This window comes from Odocoileus virginianus, chromosome 1, assembly GCF_023699985.2.
Source record: "Odocoileus virginianus isolate 20LAN1187 ecotype Illinois chromosome 1, Ovbor_1.2, whole genome shotgun sequence".
Classification (NCBI taxonomy): domain Eukaryota; kingdom Metazoa; phylum Chordata; class Mammalia; order Artiodactyla; family Cervidae; genus Odocoileus; species Odocoileus virginianus.
In genome coordinates, this window is record NC_069674.1 from 106,243,777 (window position 1) to 106,267,690 (window position 23,914).

Below are 23,914 nucleotides of genomic sequence, written 5' to 3' on the forward strand. Positions count from 1 at the left end.
ACTGCAGATGGTGACTGCAGCCATGAAATTAAAAGAAGCTTACTCCTTGGAAGGAAAGTTATAAGCAACCTAGCTGCTGCTAACTCGCTTCAGTCATGTCCGACTTTGTGTGACCCCATAGATGGAAGTCCATCAGGCACCCCCCAATCCCTGGGATTTTCCAGGCAAGAGTACTGGAGTGGGGTGCCATTGCCTTCTCCGTAACCAATCTAGACAGCATATTAAAAAGCAGAGACATTACTTTTCCAATAAAGGTCTGTCTAGTCAAGGCTATGGTTTTTCTAGTGGTCATGTATGGATGTGAGAGTTGGACTATAAAGAAAGCTGAGCACCAAAGAATTGATGCTTTTGAACTGTGGTGTTGGAGAAGACACTTGAGAGTCCCTTGGACTGCAAGGAGATCCAACCAGTCCATAATAAAGGAGATCATTGGAAAGACTGATGTTGAAGCTGAAACTCCAATACTTTGGCCACCTCAGGCGAAGAGCTGACTCATTGGAAAAGATCCTGATGCTGGGAGGGATTGGGGGCAGGAGGAGAAAGGGATGACAGAGGATGAGATGGTTGGATGGCATCACTGACTCGATGGACATGAGTTTGGGTAAATTCCGGGAGTTGGTGATGGACAGGGAGGCCTGGCATGCTGCAGTCCATGGGGTTGCAAAGTCAGACACGACTGAGCAACTGAACTGATTGAACTTCATCACAAGGGACTTGAATGCAAAAGTAGAAAGTCAAGAGATACCTTGAGAACAGGCAAGTTTGGCCTTGGAGTACAAAATGAAGCAGGGCAAAGGTTAACAGTTTTGCCAACAGAACACACTGGTCATAGCAAACACTGTCTTCCAACAACACAAGAGAAGACTCTACACATGAACATCACCAGATGGTCAACACCAAAGTCAGATTGATTATATTCTTTGCAGCCGAAGAAGGAGAAGCTCTAAACAGTGAGCAAAAACAAGATCGAAAGCTGACTGTGGCTCAGATCAGCTCCTTATTGCAAAATTCAGGCTTAAATTGAAAAAGTAGGGAAAACCAATAGGCCATTCAGGTATGACTTAAATCAAATCCCTTATGATTATACAGTAGAGGTGACAAATAGATTTTAGGGATTAAATCTGGTAGACAGAGTACCTGAAGAACTACGGACAGAGGTTTGTAACACTGTACAGAAGGCAGTGACCAAAACCACTCCAAAGAAAAAGAAATGCAAGAAGGCAAGTGGTTGTCTGAGAAGGTTTTATAAATGGCCAAGAAAAGAAGGGAATGAAAGGCAAGGGAGAAATGGAAAAATAAAGCTAACTGAATGCCGGGTTCCAGAGAATAGCAAGAAAAGATAAGAAAGCCTTCTTCAGTGAACAATGCAAAGAAATAACAGGAAAACAATACAGTGGGAAAGACTAGAAATCTCTTCAAGAAAATTAGAGATACCAAGGGAATATTTCATGACAGGATGAGCTCAATAAAGGACAGAAATGGTATGGAGCTAACAGAAGCAGAAGAGATTAAGAAGAGCTGGAAAGAATATATAGAAGAACTATACAAAAAAAGTATTAATAACTCAGATAACCAAGATGGTGTGATCACTCACCTAGAGCCAGACATCCTGGAGTGTGAAGTGGGCCTTAAGAAGCACTACTGTGACGAAGCTAGTGGAAGTGATGGAATTCCAGCTGAGCTATTTCAAATCTTAAAAGATGATGCTGTTAAAATGCTGCACTCAATATGCCAGCAAATTTGGAAAACTCAGCAGTGGCCACAGGACTGAAAAAGGTCAGTTTTCATTCAAATCCCAAAGAAGAGCAATGCCAGAGAATGTTTCAGCTAATGTACAATTGTATTCATTTCACATGCAAGCAAGGTTATGCTCAAAATCCTCCAAACTAGTCTTCAATAGTAAGTGAACTGAGAATTTCCACATGTACAAACTGGATTTAGAAAAGGCAGAGAAACCAGAGATCAAACTGCCAACAATCATTGGATCATGGAGAAAGCAAGAGAGTTACAGAAAAACATCTACTTCTTCTTCATTGACTATGCCAAAGCCTTTGACTGTGTGGATCACAACAAACTGTGGAAAATTCTTAAAGAGATGGGAATACCAGAGTCCTTTACCTGCCTCCTGAGAAGCCTGTATGCAGGTCAAGAAGCAACATAGAACCAGACATGGAACAACTAACTGGTTCAACATTGGGAAATGAGCATGAAAAGTCTGTATCTGCTTATCTAATTTTTATGCAGCATATATCATGCACTATGCAGGGCTGCATGAATCACAAGCTGGAATCAAGTTTGCCAGGAGAAATATTAATAAACTCAGCTATGCAGATGATACCACTTTAATGGCAGAAAGTGAAGAGGAATTAAAGAGCCTCCTGATGAGGGTAAAAGAGGAAAGGGAAAAAGCTGGCTTGAAACTAAACATTAAAAAAACTAAGATCATGGCCTCTTGGTCCCTCCCTTCCTGGCAAACAGAAGGGAAAAAAGTGGAAGCAGTGACAGATTTTATTTTCTTGGGGTCCAAAATCACTGTGAATGGTAACTTCAGCCATGAAATTAAAGGACACCTGCTCTTTGATAGAAAGCTATTACAAATCTAGACAGTATATTAAAAAGCAGAGACATCACTTTGCCAACAAAGGTCTGTATACTCAAACCTATGGCTTTTCCAGTAGTCATGTGCAGATGTGAGGGTTGGACCATAAAGAAGACAGAGCACTGAAGAGTTGATGCTTTCAAACTGTGGTGCTGGAAAAGATTCTTAAGAGTCCCTTGGACAGCAAGGAGATCAAATCGGTCAGTTCTAAAGGAAATCAACCCTGAGTATTCACTGGAAGGACTGATGCTGAAGCTCTAATACTCTGGCCACCTGATGCAAAGAGTCAACTCATTGGAAAAGACCTTGATTTTGGGGAAGATTGAGAGCAGGAGGAGAAGAGGGCACCAGAGGATGAGATGGTTGGATGGCATCACCGACTCAATGGACATGAGTTTGAGCAAACCCTGGGAGATAGTGAAGGACAGGGAATCCTGGCGTGCTGCAGTCCATGTCACAAACAGTTGGACACAACTTAGTGACTAAGCAACAACAAAGTCTTATTTAGAAACTTCCTTCTCAGCCTGGAAGTATAAAGATGCTCAGTTCTCATTAGTTCTTCCTATTAGGAGAGATGTAAAAGTATTGCTTTTACTTTTAAAGAGTCACTGACCTGGAATTGATGATTGTGGATCATGGATGGCAGGGACCCAGGCAGTCCCCCAACTCCTGTCCTTGCTCAACTCTGGAGGAGTCTGGGGCCCCCATCCTCAGGGATCTGCCACAATTTCTCTGCGGCATGCTGCTTCTGTAGCTGTGTGGGCCTCCTTAAGGGATGTCTATTTGTCCGCCCATGACACAGCAACATGATTTGCTAATGGCCATGCCTCATAAGCAGCCTTGCTGCCTGATGGTGCAAATCACCTTTCTCTGCCTCCATGTACTTTGCTCATGTTCTAATTTGTCTCTGTTGCTTGCCCATATTAGACAAAAGAACCATCTGTCAAGTCACACCAAAACGACTCAAAACTTGGTTTCAACTGCACTAAATTTAAAGATTAACTTGGGAAGATGTAACACTCTCATAATTTGTCTTATGATGTGTGAATATATGATTACTCTCCACTTATTCAGGTCTTTTTTATGTCCTTTAACAATATCTTATAATGTCAAGTAATCTAATTGAAGTTATTTCTAGATACCTTAAATTTTCATAATTATGTAAAGTGGGATTTCTATTTGCATTGGTGGTGGTTTAGTCGTTCAGTTGTGTCTGACTCATGGACCGTAGCCCACCAGGCTCCTCTCTCCATGGGATTTAACCAGGCGAAAATATTGGAGTAGGTTGCCATTTCCTTCTCCAGGGGATCTTCTCCAGTCAGGGATCAAATCTGGGTCTCCTACACCAGCAGACTACCAACTGAACCACTGGGGAAGCTGTTGCACAAGGCATTATTAAATTTTATCTGTTGATCTCACTTATCTACCAGCTTGAAGAACTCTTCTGGTTTAAATGGGTTTTCTACATGGATAAGAGTATCATTTGCAGAGAGGCACTGATTTCCCTTCTTCCTTTTGGTGTTTGCCTTCCTCGTTTTGTTTGTTTTATGACACTGGAGAAGACCTCCTGTGACAGCAGTCCTTCCTAGGTCATTCCTGATTTTCAGGGACATACTCTGATATCTCTCCATCATGGATGCTGGCTCTATACATCTTCAACAAACTTTAAACAGCTTGCAGAGGTTTTTTAATTTCCTGAGTGGTCTACTGCTTAAGATTCTGCTCTTCCAGTGCAGGGGGGCCAGGTTTGATCCCTGGTCAGGGAAGTAGAAGGAGAAGGAAATGGCAACCCACTCCAGTGTTCTTGCCTGGGGAATCCCAGGGATGGGGGAGCCTGGTGGGCTGCCGTCTATGGGGTCTCACAGAGTCAGACACGACTGAAGTGACTTAGCAATAGCAGGGAAGTAGAATCTACTTGCTACAACTGAAAGGTCCCACATGCCTCAACTGAGACCCAGGAAAACCAAAAAATCAGTTCAGTTCAGTTGCTCAGTCATGTCCGACTCTTTGCGACCCCATGGACTGCAGTACACCAGGCCTCCCTGTCCATCACCAACTCTCGAAGCGTGCTCAAACTCATGTCCATTGAGTTGGTGATGCCATCCAACCATCTCATCCTCTGTCGTCCCCTTCTCCTCCTGCCTTCAATCTTTCCCAGCATCAGGGTCTTTTCAGATGAGTCAGCTCTTCGTATCAGGTGGCCCAAGTACTGGAGTTTCAGCTTCGGCATCAGTCCTTCCAATGAATAGTCAGGACTGATTTCCTTTAGGATTGACTGGTTTCCCAGGTCAAATAAATACATTTTTCCCAGGTCAAATAAATAAATAGATATTAAAAAAAAAACAGGTCACAGAGGTTTCTTTTAGTACAGACAGTCCCCGACTTAATGTACTTCCACTTAATAGTTTTTGGCTTCACCGTGGTGAGAAAGTGATGAGCGTTCAGGGGAGCCTGCCCTGCGAGTTCTGAGCTTTGACCTTTCCCAGGCTAGTGGCATGCTGTTTAGCTCTCACTTGTGACGAGGGCAGTGAGCCTCAGCGCCCAGGCAGCCCCTACAGTTACAAGGGGAAACCGTCGATAATGCTTACAACCACCTGGACCGAGACAACCGTTCTGCCGCTCACTTCTAAGCATTCAATAAATTAGGTGACACAGTTAACACTTCATTATGAAACTGGTTTGTGTTAGACTTTGTCCAACTGCAATGTAACTCTTCTGAAAACCTTTAAGGTGGATGAGGCTCAGCTCTGGTGAGTTAGGTATATTAAAGGCATTTCTGACAGTGATACTGTCAACTTGCTATCAGTTTACAGGGATATGTAAGTTGAGAAAGATCGTCCTGGTTTATATATAATAATAGTAAGTGTGTGGTTGTTATTGTCTGTTTCTCATTATATGAGTGGTGAACTTTGTTAATCTTTTTGTTTCCAGTAAGAAGATCATTTTCTTTTCCTTTAATCTTTTAAAATGTTAAATGTGTTCAATCTAATGATGGAAAGCATCCTTACATTATTATGATAAACCCAACCTGGTCGTAACATTTGTTTCTGTTTTATTTAAGATAAACTGCTAAACTCAATTCATCAATGGCATGCAGACTTTCTGGTTGTTTGTTAATATGTGAAATAGGTCTGTACTTGAATTTCTTGGACTGTCTCTTGCGAAGTTACAGAACATTATAAGATGGGCAGAAAAGCACATGCCCTCTCTCTTCAGCCACTGGCATAAACAGAGACAGGATATTTTCTTTGAGGCCTTCGTGACACTCAGCTGCAGAACTCCCTGAGCATTTCTGAGGAGGTGGCAGTTCTTACAGACTCCCTCTTTCAGGGTTCTTTCTTCAATAAAATTTTGTATTTCTCCAAGAGTCAACTATGTTTCTTCTTTTTCACCTCTCTTCACTATTTTCTCAGGATTCTCCATCTAAAACGTCTGAGTGCTATCTACTCACAGAGCTGTATTTTTCATCAGGTCAATAATATTGAATTCACGTGGCACAGAAGAAAAATGCTTGGTTTTCAAAGGTAATCTCTAAGCTATTTCTTCTTTCATATGTAACCAGTTTTGTTGTCTTTTAAAAGACTTTTCTCTAAAGCAGTTTCAGGTTTACAACAAAATTAAGAGGGTTACAGGGATTTCCCATTTATCTCTGAACCCTATACATGCATAGCCACCCCTCCATGATTCCCATCGCTCACAAGAATGGTACCTTTTCTTACCAAGGATAAACCAACACTGATACACCATAATCATATGAAGTCCAGAGCAGACCTTGGGGCTCACTCTTGGTGAATTTTGGTGCACCCTATGGTTTTATATAAATGTGCCCACTGTGATGTGCTGTGCTCAGTCATTCAGTCATGTCCGAGTCTTTGCAACTCCATGGACCGCAGCCCACCAGGCACCTCTGTCCATGGACTTCCCCAGGCAAGAACACTGGAGTGGGTTGCCATGCCCTCCTCCAGGGGATCTCCCTAATCTAGGGATCGAACCCAGGTCTCCCACATTGCAGGCAGATTCTTTACTGTGAGCCACCAGGGAAGCCCAAGAATACTGGGGTAGGTAGCCTATCTCTTCTCCAGGGATCTTCCTGCCCTAGGAATTGAACCGGGGTCTTTTGCACTGCATACAGATTCTTTATCAGCTGAGCTACCAGGGCAGTGATGATGTCCAGTGTTATATCACATGGAGTATTTTCACTGCCCTAAAAGTCCTCTCTGTTCTGCCTGTTCATCTTTGTTCACAGCTGCCTTTGCCACCACTGATTTTTTTTTTCCTTTTAAACCATCTCCATAGTTTTACCTCTTCCAGAATATCATATAGTTGGATTTGCACTGCATGTAGCCTTTTTCAGACTGTTTCTTTTACTTAGTAATATGCAGTTAAGATTTTCTGCGTCTTTTCATGGCTCTGTAGCTCATTTCTCTTCAGCCCTGAATAATATTGCATTGTCTGGGTGTGCCATGTTTTATTTTTCCATTCACCTACTGGAGGACTTCTTGGTTGCTTTCAAGTTCTGGCAATTATGAATAGAGCTGCTACAAATATCTGTGTGCAAATTTTCATGTGGATAAAAATTTTCAACTCCTTTGAGCAAATACCAGGGAACATGACTGACTGTCTCATATGGTAGGAGGATGGTTCGTTTGTAAGAAACTTTCAAACCATGCTCCAAAGTGGCCACACCATTCTGCATTCCCACCAGCAACGATGAGAGTTCCTGTTGCTCTGCATTCTCTCCAGCATTTGGTGTTGCAATTTTGTTTGTATATCTTTGCAATATATTAATTATCCATTTCGTGCATAATTTCACATTTACTGGCATAAAATCATTCATGGTTTTCTTATTTAACTTTTTAAGTCTCTGATCTGCTCATCACATGATTCTCCTGTATGTCCTTCTTCCCCCTGAGTAATTTTGGTAGATTTTAGGAAACACTGACTTTGGTTCTGTTACTGTCTATTGATATTTTCTTCATCATTTCAGTAATTCCTGATCTTAATTTTTGTAGTGACTTCCTTCTCTACATTCCTTAGAGTTATTCAGCTTTCATTCTTCTAATTTCAATTTTTCCTCCTTTCAAAGATCAGAAATTTATTTAAACACCATTTTGGCAGCACTATATAACTTTTCAATCTATAATAGATGTCCTTTTCATTCAGTTCTAAGCAACTGATGTTTTCAGTGATTTGCCCTTTATCCACATGTTGTAAAGTTATGTGTACACAAATATTTTGTTTTGAACATTTTCTCTTGATTTCAGATTTAATCATGGTGGGTCAAAGACAATGGCATGCATGAAACGGATTGCTTAAAATTTAGTTCAACTTCCCATATATGGTCAACCTTTTACAGTTATACAGATTTTAGAGAAGAATCAGTCTGTCTCTTAAGTGCAGGGTTCTACATGTTTCTACTAATTTGAACCTGTCAATACTATTAGAGGTATTCCTGGAATTACACCTCATATTTCATACCTTGTTTGACATCCTTTTTAGTTCATATCTTGCTTTTATTCCTTTTTTGCTTGATGTTGCTTGTTTTTTCTTTAATAAAATATAGATTCCCTTATATTTTTTTCCTGCTAGGTCAGAAACTAGATTACACACATATTCTTAATTATAATAAATACTTTAGTTGCATCTAATATTGAGAAACCTAGACAACATATTAAAAAGCAAAGCCATCACTTTGTCAACCAAGGTCCGTAGTCAAGCTATGGTTTTTCCAGTAGTCATGTATGGATGTGCGAGTTGGAGCATAAAGAAGGCTGAGCACTGAAGAATTGATGCTTTCAAGTTGTGGTGCTAGAGAAGACTCATGAGAGTCCCTTGGACAGCAAGGAGGTCAAGTCAGTCAATCCTAAAGGAAATCAACCCTGAACATTCATTGGAGGGACCGATGATGAAGCTGAAACTCCAATGCTTTGGCCACCTGATGTGAAGAGCTGATCACTGGAAAAAGCCCTGATGCTGGGAAAGATAGAAAGCAGGAGAGAAGGGGACGACAGAGGATGAGATGGTTGGAGGGCATCACCAACTCAATGGACGTGAGTTGGAGCAAATTCAAGGAGACGGTGAAGGACAGAGGAGCCTGGTCTGCTACATTCCATGGGGTCACAAAGAGTCAGACATGACTTAGTGACTCAACAACAACAACAGTATTTTGAAACACATAACTATCTTTTTTTCTCATGTAGTCTCAATAACTTTACATTCTTCTTATCCTAACTAAAGTCTTATTAATGATTTGACCACATGTTTAAACACACAATCCCGTTGGCTAAATACCCAAAGTTTTAGTTTTACTTTGTTTGAACAATCCACATGGAATCCAACTTAAGACACAGAATCCCTGTCTCAGCTTGTTACTGTTCTCATGCTCTGGGCCTTCCTCACCACTCATATTTCTTCTTCTGGAAGTACAACATTTATTCACTTTTTTAGTGAGGATTACCAGTAGCAAACTGCCTCAATCTTTATCTGAAAGCTTTGTTTTGCTTTCACGAGATGGTGATATAAAATTTTAGATGGACAGATCACTTTCCTTCAACAGTTTGACAAATTCCAGTATTGTTCTCTGGCTCCTACTGGGCCCACGTCACCCATCCATCCATCGGCCATTCCCAGCTGGGAAATCTGTTGCTTCCCTTCAGATTTTGTCTTCCATTTTATGGAATAATGCAAAACGCTCTTGGATGTGGATGAATCTCCATTTTTCCTCTTAGTCTTCTGAGTGCAGCTGGGGTTCTGCCTTCTCAGTTCTGGCCCCTTCTCCATCAACATCTCTTCAAACCCCACCCTGACTCCTTCCACTCTCCTGTCCCTATGGGTGTCAGTGACTGTGTCCAGTGCTGGAGGGAGGTGACTCCAGCTCACTCATTCTCTTTAGACCAAATCCAGCAATTTGGAAATGGCAATGGCTATTCATCTCATTTCCCAAACTTCTCAGGGGCTCTCTTTCACACCCCCATCTTCTTGTTTCATGTCTTCCCATCGTATTTCATAGTTTCTTGTCCTCCTTGGTGGATGTTATTCTTGCATTCATCTCCAGGGTGTTACAGACACACTTACCTGTGTGTGTGAAGTGGCAATCTCACCATCCCAGGAGCTGCAGTGCCTACTAGTAGACAGCTGCCCATGCTGGGAATGCTGGCTTGCAGGGCATCTAGGCTGCACTGGGCTTGTGTGTTCCCCACCCATCCTGTGTGTGTAGGGCTTGGGGTGCTCAGGGGTGCTCCTTAGGGGAGTCTAGGGTGCTGTGGGTCTCTGCCCAGGACCGTTTTCCAGGGTCTTTCAGGAGCAAGCTGGGGGTACCCTGCCCTCGCGCCCAGTGAGTTGTGTAAGTTTGGTCCCTCCTATTCCCTGGGACCTGAACTGCCCACCATCACTGGTGCCTATGGAGCCTGCAGTCCGTTGGGCATGGTGTCAGCATCACTCACTGCTCTGCAGACAGCTCTATCTTGTGCGAGCCAGGCGGTCTCCTTTTGGCCTTCCTGTTTTGTGGGCTGTGTCTGCAGAATGACTGAGGATGGCAGGGAAAGGTGGTCAATGTCAAGATGGGCCTGACCTCTCTGAGTTCTGAAGCTGAGTTCACCATGGAGTCACATCTGCTCACTTCCCCATGCCTGGCTGCAGTTACTGAGTCAGGGCAGATCCCAGCTCACTCACTCACTGTGAGCAGTGAAACAGAATAAATTAAAATTTCCCTAAGTTCCAAAGCCAACATGATCAAATTGGTGCTCCTACCCTTGCGTCACCTAGTGTAATGGTCTTCTGAAAGGGGACCCTACAGTTATGCTTGACACAGGACTCCTGACGGCTTTTACCAGTCTTCTAACACTTGAGAAAACATCCTTTTGACTTCATGGTCACCTCCCAGACTTTATTATTGCTAAATTTCATTCTCTTTCTAAATCTAAATATTCTACTCCCTACCAGCTCTAAACCCTACAATTTCTGTTACTTAAACTCTCCAACAGGGACCTCCCTGGTGGGCCAGTGGTTAAGGATCTCCCTGGCAATGCAGGGGGATACACTGCATCCAGGTTCAATTCCTGGTCCTGGAAGATACCACCTGCTGTGGAGCAAGTAAGCTTGTGCGCCTCAGCGAGTGAATCCCACAGTCCAGGGCCCGCGAGCCACAGCTACAGACACCTGCACACCTAGAGCCCGTGCGCTGCAACAAGAGCAGCCAGCCCAACAGGAGGCCCGCACACTGGGACTAGGGAGGAGTCCCTGCTCACCGCAACCAGAGAAAGTCCACGTGCGGCACCGCAGATCCAGCACAGCCACAAAACAAAGCGCTCTAATAACCTAAAGCGCCAGCCTGTCCCATCTCATGATCAGGCCCACTCTCTTCCTAAATCCTGGACTGCATCAAAACTTGGGCTTATGAGACATAATTTACGAAGTCCTTGTATCTCTTTAAGACATTTCCCCACGGTGAGTCCATCAGAAATCAACCAGAGGGAATAGAAGGCATCTCTACCCTAGCTAGGTAAACAGCCACCAAGTACATACAAGCAAGACTATCAGATTGGCCAAAAAATCCATTCAGGGGGGAAAAATTTCATTTGGTCTTAAGTAAAGGACACATTTTTCATTTTCACTGAGAACCACATTGAACAATGAATTCAATAACCAAAAGAACTTTTTGGCCATCACAATAGTTTCACTGCCAATAAAAATGCCAAAAACTAAGAGGATCTCCCCATGGAGGAGCCCTGAATATGCCTTTAGGGTTATCCTTAAGTTGAATCCTGGGAAAACTCACATGAAATAGATTTTGAAGTTTCAATCATTGGAGTCAGCTCATTGAAAGAAAACTCTATGAAGATATAACCAAGTATCTCTCTTTTACAGAATGTGTTTTCCTTAAAGGGGTAAAGTCGAGCTGAGGCCAGGATCTTCTTAAATCAGTGCCAGGAATGGATTCTTAAGACTAGGATGCCAAGCACTGCTGCACAATATAATGGGAACCACAGCCTGAGTCAGGGGAGCGCTCGGTTCCGTCCTCACCTTGGTGCCCCGCTAGCCGGTCGGGCGGCGCTGGGAAGCCAGGTCCTGCCAGGTCCCCAGGACGGTGAGGCGGTGTCTGCTCCACCTGACCCTGCAGAGATGGGCATGGAAAGGCTCCGGTCAGAAGCAGCACTTCACACCCGTTACACCCGCCACCTCACTTCACACCTGTCACACCCGCCACCTCACATCACACCCGTCACAGCCGCCACCACACATCACACCCGTCACACCCGCCACCTCACTTCACACCCGTCACACCCGCCACCTCACTTCACACCTGTCACCTCACTTCACTCTTGTCACACCATCACTGCACTTCACACCCGTCACACTCAGCACCTCACCTCACACCTGTCACACCCACCACCTCACTTCACACCTGCCACCTCACTTCACACCCGTCACATCACCTCACACCCATCCCACCTGCCACCTCACCTCACACCCATCACAACCAGCACCTCACTTCACACCCTTCACACTCAGCACCTCACCTCACATCCGTCACGCATGCCACCTCACCTCATACCCGTCACACCCACCACCTCACTTCACACCTGCCACCTCACTTCACACCTGTCACGCCCGCCACCTCACTTCACACCTGTCACAGCCACCACCCTCACTTCACACCTGTCACAGCCGCCACCTCACTTCACACCTGTCACGCCCACCACCCTCACTTCACACCCGTCATGCCCGCCACCTCACTTCACACTTGCCACGCCCACCACCCTCACTTCACACCTGTCACACCGCCACCTCACTTCACACCTGTCACGCCCACCACCCTCACTTCACACCCGTCATGCCCGCCACCTCACTTCACACCCGTCACGCCCGCCACCTCACTTCACACCCGTCACGCCCGCCACCTCACTTCACACCTGTCACGCCCGCCACCTCACTTCACACCTGTCACGCCCACCACCCTCACTTCACACCCATCATGCCCGCCACCTCACTTCACACCTGTCACAGCCGCCACCTCACTTCACACCTGCCACACCCAGCACCCTCACTTCACACCTGTCACGCCCGCCACCTCACTTCACACCTGTCACGCCCACCACCCTCACTTCACACCTGTCACAGCCGCCACCTCACTTCACACCCATCACACCTGCCACCTCACTTCACACCCGTCACGCCCGCCACCTCACTTCACACCTGTCACAACTGCCACCTCACTTCACACCTGTCACAGCCGCCACCTCACTTCACACCTGTCACGCTCATCACCCCCAGCACTGCTTTTCGTCCCCCAGTTCTTCCTTCCTTTCAACTACTTTTTTTCACTTTAAATGACAGTTGTTTAAAACACACTGTAAAAGGAAAATCAACCACGAAAATGGACAGCCTGCTTGGCAAGGGAGCCGGAAGAAAAGCTACTCTCATTTTCTGGCTTAAACTGCTTTCTCTGAATAGCAGTTCAAAAAGAATTACTGTCGACGGCAGGATTTAAGCCATGAATACCGAGAATTAGCATTCCCTGGAGCACAGGGTTTTCCGTAACAATTATTGGTGATCAAGCCCTATGCGGTCTATCACCTGGGATGCAAACACCCAGTGACTGTTTCATAACTGGACCCTCCACAAAGCATCAGAAGCTCAGAGGCATTTTTTAAAAAAATGTTCTTACATTAAAGATTTATTCAGACTAAAATTTTTTCTTACACCAGCTTTAGTAAGTTATACTTTTATAGAAGTATGCCTATTTTCATCTAAAATTTCAAATTTATTGTCATAACATCCTCTCACTTTATTATCTGAAGAGATATCACTATAGTTTCACTGTTAGTAGTTGTTGGTGGGATTTTTCTTGATTCATTTCATTGATTAGTGAGATAAACATTTTATTGATATTTTCAGAGGATAACTTTCTAGCTTTTTCGACCCTCTCTGTTGTCTTTCGTTTGTATACAGTATTTTCTCTCTTTTTTAAAAAAAAAAATTATCAGAGTATAGTTGATTTACAAGGCTGTGTTAGTTTTAGGTGCGCAGTAAAGTGATGCAGTATACAGATATTCATTCTTTTTCAAATTCTTTTCCCTTCAGGTTATTACAGAATACTGAGTAGAGTTCCCTGAGCTACACAGTAGGTGCTGGTTGGTTGTTTATTTTATACATAATAGTGTAAATATTCAGTGGCACTTTTTAGACCTCAAGTAAGAATAAGAATTTTAAGTAAAAGTTAAAAACAGCAACTTAAAACCAAGCCCACACACCACTCCAGAAAAACCTCTTCATAGGATTATAATCAATCCAATGAAATGCACAGGAAGATGTGGAAAATGGGCCTGTAAACTCTTTATATGCTGAAAAGGAAATATTAGCAGTGATTAACCTGGGGTGAAGAGATAGCAAATTTCTCTGGCAGATTAAAGAAACTTTGGGAATTATTATAATGCACATTTTACCACTGTAATTAGGTTTTAGAACTGTGTCAGAAAGTATAAGATCTTCGTGGAAAAATCTGTTAATATTAATAAAAATTAACATGAACACAAGTAGGTACCTTCAGCAACCTCACCCTTCCTGGTACTGCAAAGCTCTGCAGGTGGAAAGTCCCCCCGATCCAGGAGTGCCAGCGTCTTGTGGCGCGTACTCTGCCAGCTGGACACAGAAGGTACAGCCACCCAGTACCACCCCATGACTAGAGGCAGCCCTGGGACTGGAGCCCAGGCAGCCAGGCTTCAGAGCCCACATGCTTTCCCTCCCAAGCTGCCCGAGGAATTCCAAAAAAGCACATTATTCTGACAGATGCTTTAGGGCCTGAATGCCCCCTAGTCAGTGGCTCCTGCACCCACAGTCTTTGCCTGCCTGAGTGAGGGGATGGCGGTAAGTCCACCCTCTGTCCACAGGGTGGGTCTGGTCCACAGTCTGCTGGGGGCCACCGTGGGGAGCACTGCACAGACAGTCCAGGAGGGACGGAAGATGCTTGCTCTGCTCCCTGGGAAGGCACAGCTGCCTTCACACCTCCCTCCAGAAAACCTGGGAAAACCAGACAAAGACCTCTGAAGAAGAGAGACTTTCACTTGCTTCTCTCTCTCTCTGTTCTCTCCCTTCGAAAGGAATAGCTAGCTCTCTCTTGGTTTTTAAAATCACAGATGTAATGCTTGCCTGTTAGGAAAATCTAGGCATTAAGGGACTTCCCAGGTGGCTCAGTAGTAAAGAATCCATCTGCCAGTGCAGGAGACGCAAGAGATCTGGGTTCAATCCCTGGGTCGGGAAGATCCCCTGGAGGAGGAAATGGCAACCCACCCCAGGATTCTTGCCTGGAGAATCCCATGGACAGAGGAGCCTGGTGGCAACAGTCCATGGGGTCGCATCCAGACACAACTGAGTGACTGAGTACACACAGATGCTAAAGAAAAGAATAAAGATAAAAATTAAAATAAACCTCTTTTGTTCACCCATGGATGTTATCCAATCAGTTTTTGATCTGTTCTTTCAGAGGAAAAAAAAATGCACACACAGAGTTTGTGCGGTAGCAATGTTTGAATTATTTATGGACAGCATCTATGTTATATTTGAATCACATGGGGGTTACAACTGATCCTGATAAAGAACGGAATCACCATCGTGACACCCACTGCTGTATTTTAACGCATATTTTCAAAAATTTCCATGGCAACAAACATTCCCCAACAGCCCTTTCAAAATTCTAGCATACCACATTAAGTAGCCGTGTAACACAATTTCTTTCATTAATACCCAACTGGCGAATGTACAATTTGTTAAGAAACTTAAGTTTTTGATTAGGAAAGAGGGGAGAAATTAGTTTGGAGGACATGGTGTCTGGGAGCCAAAGGGATGCTGCTAAGACCCTCCCTGAGGTGCTGAGGATAGAGCGAGATTGTCAAGGTTAGAGAACCAAGTGGTCCCCGCCCCCCAGATTCAGCAGTCTCCCCATCTAAGGTCACCCCACCCACTTTCTACAACTCCACAGCCCAATGTTCTCCACTCAATCAGCCTTTACCATCTGAGAGAAATATTTTTCCTTTTTTCCCAAATTTTAAAACCACCCATATAAGTATTTGAAAATACAAAGTAGAATTAAAAATTAGCCTAAATCCTACGGACATGAACACGAACAAACTCCAGGAGACAGTGAAGGACAGGGAAGCCTGGCATGTTGCTGTCCTTGGGGTCGAAAAGAGTCAGACATGACTGAGTGAGTGAACAGCACCTCCTGGCAGTGGGGTAAGGCAGCATTCTTCTGACTTTTGCACCTTTACTACACACAGCTGGACACTGCGCAAATCATAGGCTGTAAACAATTTTCTCAGAGAAGGCAATGGCACCCCACTCCAGTACTCTCGCCTGGAAAATCCCATGGACGGAGGAGCCTGGTGGGCTGCAGTCCATGGGGACACAAAGAGTCGGACACGACTGAGCGACGTCACTTTCACATTTCCCTTTCAGTCATTGGAGAAGGAAATGGCAACCCACTCCAGTGTTCTTGCCTGGAGAATCCCAGGGATGGGGGAACCTGGTGGGCTGCCGTCTATGGGGTCGCACAGAGTCGGACACGACTGAAACGACTTAGCAGCAGCAGCAAACAATTTTCTGTTCTGAAAAAATGTAAATTTCCCCCCAATTTGCATCACAAAAGGTTCTTTTTTGAAAAAATTGGTAAGTATCATTTTTCCAGATTCTAAACTACTCTCGGAAACACTTTCAGTCACAAATTTCGGGTAATATAAATACAATCCAACAAACACCTTTGTGCATAAAACCTGCCCACATTTCTGATCATTCTCTTAGGATCCCCAAAGTAGGAGGAGTAGGTCAAAAGTTCTGTGCTTTTTCTTTTTGAGTCTGGATACACACCGTCAAGCTCTGGTTCCCAGGCTACCCTCCATCAGAAGCAGAGCACGGCCCTCTCCCCAGCCCCCAGGTAGCCAGCAGGTGGAAGGCAACAATTTTGGAACTTTTTCTTGCCAATCCCAGAGGCAGGCAGTGGTTTTCACAAGGTCTTAAATAATGAAGTTGAACATTTTTTCATACCTGTATCAGCCCTTTGTCTTTCTCCTTCTGGATTACCCTTTGACGGGCCAGCTGGAGCAGTGCAAGTTCTCCCAGTCCAGCCCTCCATGTAGGAGCCTCACCCCATCACCCAGTGAGGGTTTAGGGCCAGTGTCTGGACTTGCTGGGTCTGGTGGCAAATCTCTAAGATGGGCTGCACGACCCCTGTAGGACGCTGGGGAGGTCCCAGCCCACCAGAAACATCAGTCTGCTTCTTAATGCTTCCAGGGTAAGCTCTTTAAAATAATAAGAAACAAAGCTTGATCCCCTTTGTAGCAAGTAACTATCCCACCTTGTTTGAAATTTACTCATATTTTTAATTCTCAGAGTTTAACTCAATGCAGCCAAGTTTCCTGAACTTTTGTTTTAGGCTTATTATTTTCAGCTTGAGAACTGCTTTCACTCATTATAAAGAAAAATAAATAACATCCTTTATGTGTTGTCCTGGTTTCTTCTCCAACCGGAAGCATTCCCTTTTATTTCTCTACTATTTACATGGCAGGGCACGAAAAGATGAGGCCATAAACTGACGAGTCCATGCAGGCCCATTTATCACCCAATCTTCCCCTGTGTCTGGCCCGGAAGGTCACTCTCATCACATATTATTATCTACACAGACAAGGGTCCAGCATCCTCTCAGAGACATGACCTGCCCCTCGCTGGGTAAGCGCCCAGGTTTCCACACTCTCAGCTGCCTGGCATGTTCATTATCAGCAAGTTCCCCTTTTTGCTGCGTTTACATGAACTCCTCAGCTCTTTTCTTCTAAGTAAGTAGTATCAAAAATTAAAAAAAACTAAAAACAGAACTACCATATGACCTAGCGATCCCACTCCTGGGCACATACCCAGAGAAAACCATAATTCCAAAAGACACATGCACCCCAATATTCACTGCAGCACTATTTACAACCGTCAAGACACAGAAGCAACCTAGATGCCCATCGGCAGATGACTGGATAAAGAAAACATGATGCATATGTACAATCAAATATTACTCAGCCATAAAAAGCAATGAAATTTTGCCCTTTACAGAGACGTAGATGGATCTAGAGGCTGTCATACAGAGTGAAGTAAGTTAGAAAGAGAAAATCAAATATTGTAAATTAACATACATATGTGGAAATCTAGAAAAATGGTACAAATGAGCCTATTTGCAAAGGTGAAATAGAAACACAGACCCAGACAATAAAAATACGGCCATCAGGAGAGGAAAGGTGGGGGTAGTGGGGAGACTGGGAGACCGGGACTGGCAAACACACACTTGTATGTATAACACAGACAACTAATGAGAAGAGCGTGTACAGCACAAGGACTCGACTCAGCACTTGCAGTGAGCTCGACGGGAAGGAAACCCCAAAAGGGAGTGGGGGACATGTGTACACGTAGCCGATTCATTTCCTTGCACAGCAGGAACACAGCGCTGGAGGGCAGCTATGCCCCAATAAAAATTTTACAAAATAATAAACAAATAAAAATGAAGTTAAAAAAAAGTGTCATAGGAAAGAACAAATTTGACCCCATATGAGACCTATTTGTTTTACTTTTGTATTCTACTGCTTTTGCCTCCAGTTAAGAATGTTGCTTATAATCTGAAATACACAGGATAGCCCATTCTCAAGGCTCAGACTTAAGGGAATAACACTCTTCCATTAACATAGAGGCAAAAAATTTTAGGCGAATAGCATTTGTCTTGCTGGAGGTTTACAGGAACATCGTGACCTGACCTACGTGGACAGCTTGCAAGAACAAAGCAGTCTGACACCAAAAACTCTGCAACAGCCAACCACTGCCCTCCCTCATCTGGCCTTTAAAAACGCTTCGCTGAAACCCTTCCGGGAGTTTGGTGTTTGAGAGATGTGAGCTACTCATCTTGCATAGTCCTGCAATAAATCTTTCCTGCTCCCAAAACTCTGATGTTTCAATATTGTTAGGCCTCCCTGTGCATCCAGCAGAGGAACTTGCATTTGGTAACAAAAGTTTACTTAAACTATTAAAACTTCTTATCTGGAATATTTCCTTACATTTAAGTAATTGTTACCCATTACTAATATGAATGTTGGGGGTGGGCCATCCGATTACAATCAGACCACACAAGCATAGAGTATAAACCAGGAAGTTGAGCCCCACCACCCCACTCCAGGCATCCCTGGGGCTGGGCGTGACCCACTGCGTACATAAGTGCCTGGGTGTTTCCTGTGGACACGCCGGTCTGAGACCCAGTCCAGTCAAGCTCTGACATGCTGCCCTCCTGAAAACATCCCATTTCAGTGACAAGCAGACCAGACCCCACCGAGACCTTGCTCCTAAGACAAGTAACCTTCCAACCTAAGTTAAAGGCAAACTTGTCTAAATAGTGTGATCAGATTTAGCGACTAAAAATACAGGATGTTCAGTGAAACTTGAAATTCAGACAAACAACTAGTAGTTTTTTTTGGTGTAAATATGTCACAAATAATATATGGGGCTTATCCAAAAAAAAAAAAAAAAAAAGTTTGTGGTTTATCTGAATTTAACTGGGCATGCTATACTTTATATGGCAACTTTATACCTAAAGTACCATTGGAAATCTGGCAGGTTTGCATGAAAAATTACAGCAGTAAGAACAGAATCTTGACAAATGCCTTGTTGTTCATATATAAAACTGCCAGATCGACAGCAGAAGTCAACACAGAGAAGCTTCAGGCAAGCATTCTGCTATCTTGCAAAGCCAAGGAAAATGTAACAGTATGGAAAAACGACAGTGTTTATAAACTAAAGGCAGAGCATGAAGGCAGCCAGGAGAAGCGCATCACGTCTGTAAAGAACAGAAACTCCCCACATGGCTGGAAGGTCAGGTACAGAAGAGACACAGAGTAATACTGATAGAGGCTAGGATGAGGGGACAGGCTTCTTACTGGGCTGGCCTGGTCTCTTCCAGGGCTGGTTGAGCCATCCCGGGTTGGTGGGCCTCCCTATGAGTCAGGAGGGCAAGGCAGCCAGGCCATGGCTGGAGGCCAGCAGGACACAGCCTCCTCATCTGCAGAAGGCCCGGGAGACGCAGAGGAAGGCGAGCGTCCTTCTCTGAAGGTGGCTGAGAGCCGAGGATGAGCATTCTTCTCCAAACCAGAGCCTTGGCCACGGTGCTGATTCCTCTCAGACAGGTGGAAGGCTGGGAGCCCCTTCAGTAAAGCTGCACAGGCAACTTCACTATTTGGTGCTGGACCCCCAACCCACGTGCTTTAGAAACATGTTCCAAAGTCAGGAGTAAGCAAGGCCCAGAAACCTTACTCCTGCAGGTAACCTCATGCTAAGTGACCTCACTCAAAGGTCACTGAGGCCTCGGAGTAATGGGGGTGAGCCATTGGGTGTGATGGGGCTCAGGCGCGTGTTCCTCTAGAAAGTTCCTTAGTGAGCTCCATTGCTGGGGTCACGTGGACGCCCCCAGCCTTGCTCCTCCAGGCCTCTTGCTGGCCCCAGGCTAGGGTACCAGCCTGGCCAGCTCCTCTGAACCCGTGTCCCCCACCCACCAGGAGTGCCCACTGCCCACTGCTAAGGCCTCTGCTCATGGAGGCGCTATGGCGGAATCTGCAGGTTTAAAGATTACATATAAAAAGTGACTCAAGTCGAGGTCAGGACTCTGCTGGGCCTGGCAACAGGGTTCAGGCACCTGCCTATCAGGGCAGGGGCTATTAAAGTGCGGTCTGCCCCGAGAGCAGCAGGCCGGCCACACCTGGAGAAACAGGAGACAAATACTGACTCAGGCTCATGGGCTCTGCTGTCCTGACTGTGGGGGTGGGAGGGGAGGTAATTTACTCACTGGAACATTCCAGGGGCCACAGCACTTGTACCTCACCCTCCTGCTCTGCATGGAGTCCTCACTGTCTGGAATATTCTCTGCCCTCCATGTATACCATCTGCATATCCTGCAGGTCCAGGCCAAAAGGCACCCCCTTCTGGAGTTTTCTGTGACAGCCCAGAGGAAAGTGGTTACTTTCCCCTCTCCCCACTACCTGGCTTCAATTAAAGTGAGAAGTAAAAAGGGTGTACCCCTCCTCTCCTGGAGCAACGCCCAGGCTGTCTCCTCAGGACCCCAGCCCAACCCCAGCCTCATCCCTGACCTGGGGCAGGGATGCCCCAGGGAGGGGGGTGCAGGTGAGACCCTGGGATGGAAGGGGGGCCCTGGAAGGCTGTCTCGGGACACACCACCCCCTGCTGCAGGCCAGCAGGACCAGCTGTGCTTCCAGAAAAAGCATCACAATGCAGCCTAGGCGCACTAAAGACGAGAGGCAGGGGTCTGCCTGCTGTCAGCCGGCACCTGCGTCTCACAAATCCTTGCCTGAGCTGCTGAGAAACAGTATGAGATGTCCAAGAAGAACTGCTCCAGGGACCAGAAACAAGCGTACTGGGCAGACAAGTGGTTTTGGGACCACACGTGACTCGGGAGGCTGCTAGGGAAATCTGATGAGACTGGAGTGTAACAGTCAGCACAGCATCTGCTGGATAATAAATGGAACATACAGCTAAAGGTCAGTTTCCCACATGCTGATTGGCCTGTGACATTTAGCAACTTCCTGCATCGCGGTGCTTCCTTGGGGCAAAATGGCCTGCTTCACAGGCCAGCTGGGATGATTGAGCTAAAATGATATAAACGAAGGGTCTCTCCCTGACTAAAGCTACCAGGCATTCCATGTTCAGAAAGAAACAAGGACAAGAATACTGTAAACAAGATCTCTCCAGTGGGCATCCCAGGGCTGTGTCCTCAGACCTGTCTGTGTACAATCTCTTAGGGACCTAAACAAAGACACAGAAGGTGCCCTTAATTACTCTGCTATGACAAACAAAGAACAACACTGAAAACAGAATGAAGGGGACCACCCGCCCAGCACCCAGCTCAGAGGCGGCAGCCACCTTCACAGCCTCCCTCTGCCGGCTTCAGAGCACCAGCGTCTCTGGAGGGGAACTTCACAGACTATAGGTACCCCGTTTCCTGGTCTGGTGCCCTGGTTTCTGTGGCTGCTTCCCAGTGGATGCCACCTGGCCCCCTGACTCTGGCAGCCATATGCCTGCACTCCTGGCATTCACAAGACTCTGGCAATAGAAGAGATAGTTCTTGCAAAGATGCCACCCAAGGGCACAATGCTGAGAGCAGATGGAGTCTTGACACTTGTGACTGCCACCCAGGGGACACCACCAGAATGCCGTCCAAGGGGACTTATGTTTGGGGTCTCACAGGAATGTATATACTTATACACTTTTAAAAGCTGCTGTCTGAGCATCGGGCTTCCTAACAGCCTGTATGCAGGTGCTGAGATCCTCCCCTTAAAGACAGTGACAGGTCTCGGTGGATCATTAATGACTAGCAGACACCAAAAATACAAGGGGTTTCTGGGAGAAGCACACAGGTTTGAGAGATGACCATGAGCTGGGGTAGGATTGACAAGAAAATGTTTGAAATAATAAATCTCACCGAAAAGTAAATATATAGTAGAGCTATAATCAGTCAGTTATAAATAATTAGTTAAGGTATAACAAGATACAAAGATATAAAATACAACATCAAAAACTTAAGATATGGTGGAGGGGGAGAGTAGAAATGCTGAGCTTTATTTAGAATGGGACCAAACTTAAGTTTTTATCAACCTAAAATACACTGTTATAGATACAAATTAATATATGTAAGCCTCATGGTAACCAGAAAGCAAAAACCTATATAGAAAATACATAAAAGCAAAAGGAATAAAAGCACCATATAAGCACAAAAGAAAGTCATCAAATCATAAAGGAGGAGGAGGAGAAGAGACAGAAAAAGAGAAGCTACAGAAACAGCCAGGGAAAAAATGACAAAACGGCAGCAAATTCATACCTACCAATAATTAACTTAAGTATAAAAGTCTCCAATCAGAAGACATAGGGTAGCTGAATGGACAAAAACATAAGGCCAATCTGTAGGCTGCCCACAACAGACTTAATTCACATATAAAGACACACACTGACTGAAAGTGAAGGGATGGGGGAAAAAAAAGACATTTCACACAAATAGGAACCAAAAGAGAGCTACAGTAGCCATACCAGAAAAAACAGACTTGGTAATGAGAGACACAGAAGAGCATCACGTAACGGTAAAAGGGTCAGATCCAGTAAGAGGACACAACATCTGTACATATCTATGCACTCAACACAGGAGTGCCTAACAATATAAACTGAGTACTACTAGACCTAAAAGGAGAAATAGACAGCAATACGATAATAGTAGGGACTTTAATACTCTACTTATACCATTGGACAGATCATCCAGACAGAAAATCAATAAGGAAACATTAGCCTTAAAAGATACATTAGAATGCACTCAGAATAGAAATAAATATATAATAGATATATATATATATATAAAACATTCCATCCAAAGTAAGCAGAATACACAATCTTCTCAAGTACACATTGAACATTTCCCAAACTACACCTTATGTTAGTCCATAACACAAGTCTTAATAAAGTTACAACAGAAATCAGATCCAGCACTATTTTCTTCTCACAACAGTATGAAACTAGAAGTTAATTACATGAAGAAAACTGCAAAATTGGCAAATAAGTGGAGATTAAACAACATGCTACCGAACTGCCAATGGTTCAGTGAAGAAATGAAAAATATCATGAGACAAATGAAAATGGAAATACGGCAAACCAAAGTTGAGGGACACAGCAAAAGCAGTTCTAAGTGAAAAACTCACAATGATACAGGCCTACTTTATGAAATAAGAAAGGTCTCAAATAAACCATCTAGCTTTACACCTCAAGGAACTAGAAGAAAAAAGACAGTAGAAGGGAAGAAATAAAATTTAGAACAGAAATAAATGAAATAGAGACTAAAAAGATGACAGAGACAATCAATGAAACTACGATCCCATTCGTTGAAAAAAAAAATAAAATTGACAAACCTTTAGCTAGACTCAGCAGCACATAAAAAAGAAAACAAAATCAGAAACAAAAGAGATTTTACAACTAATACTGCAGAAATACAGAGAAACACAAGAATCTACCACAGACAACTATACATCAATAAACTGGACAACCAAGAAGAAATGGATAAATATCTAGAAACACACCACCTGCTAAGACTTAATCATGATGAGACAGAAAACCAGAAGAAACTCATTACTACTAAGGGAAGTTAATCAGTAATAAAACTCCTCCCAACAAACAAATGTCCAGGACTGGATGAGTTCACTGGTGATTCTATCAAACTTTCCAAGAAGAAGCAATACCAATCCTTCTCAAATTCTT

The 23,914-nt window shown here is 44.4% G+C and overlaps 1 protein-coding gene across 5 annotated transcripts in view; it reads right to left on the reverse strand.

The window, feature by feature from the left end:
• GRB10 (growth factor receptor bound protein 10) overlaps positions 1 to 23,914 on the reverse strand; it is a 217,469-nt gene that overhangs the window by 96,329 nt on the left and 97,226 nt on the right. For 4 of the 5 annotated variants that reach the window (XR_011489400.1, XM_070472072.1, XM_070472075.1 and 1 more), the window contains one exon: positions 11,621 to 11,711. The exons of the other annotated variant lie outside the window; for it this stretch is intronic. Coding sequence is in view for 3 of the 4 variants with exons in the window: in XM_070472072.1 (XP_070328173.1) it covers positions 11,621 to 11,711 (91 nt within the window). In the remaining variant the exon portion in view is untranslated. The remainder of the gene's footprint in view (positions 1 to 11,620; positions 11,712 to 23,914) is intronic. 5 annotated transcript variants of the gene reach the window in all.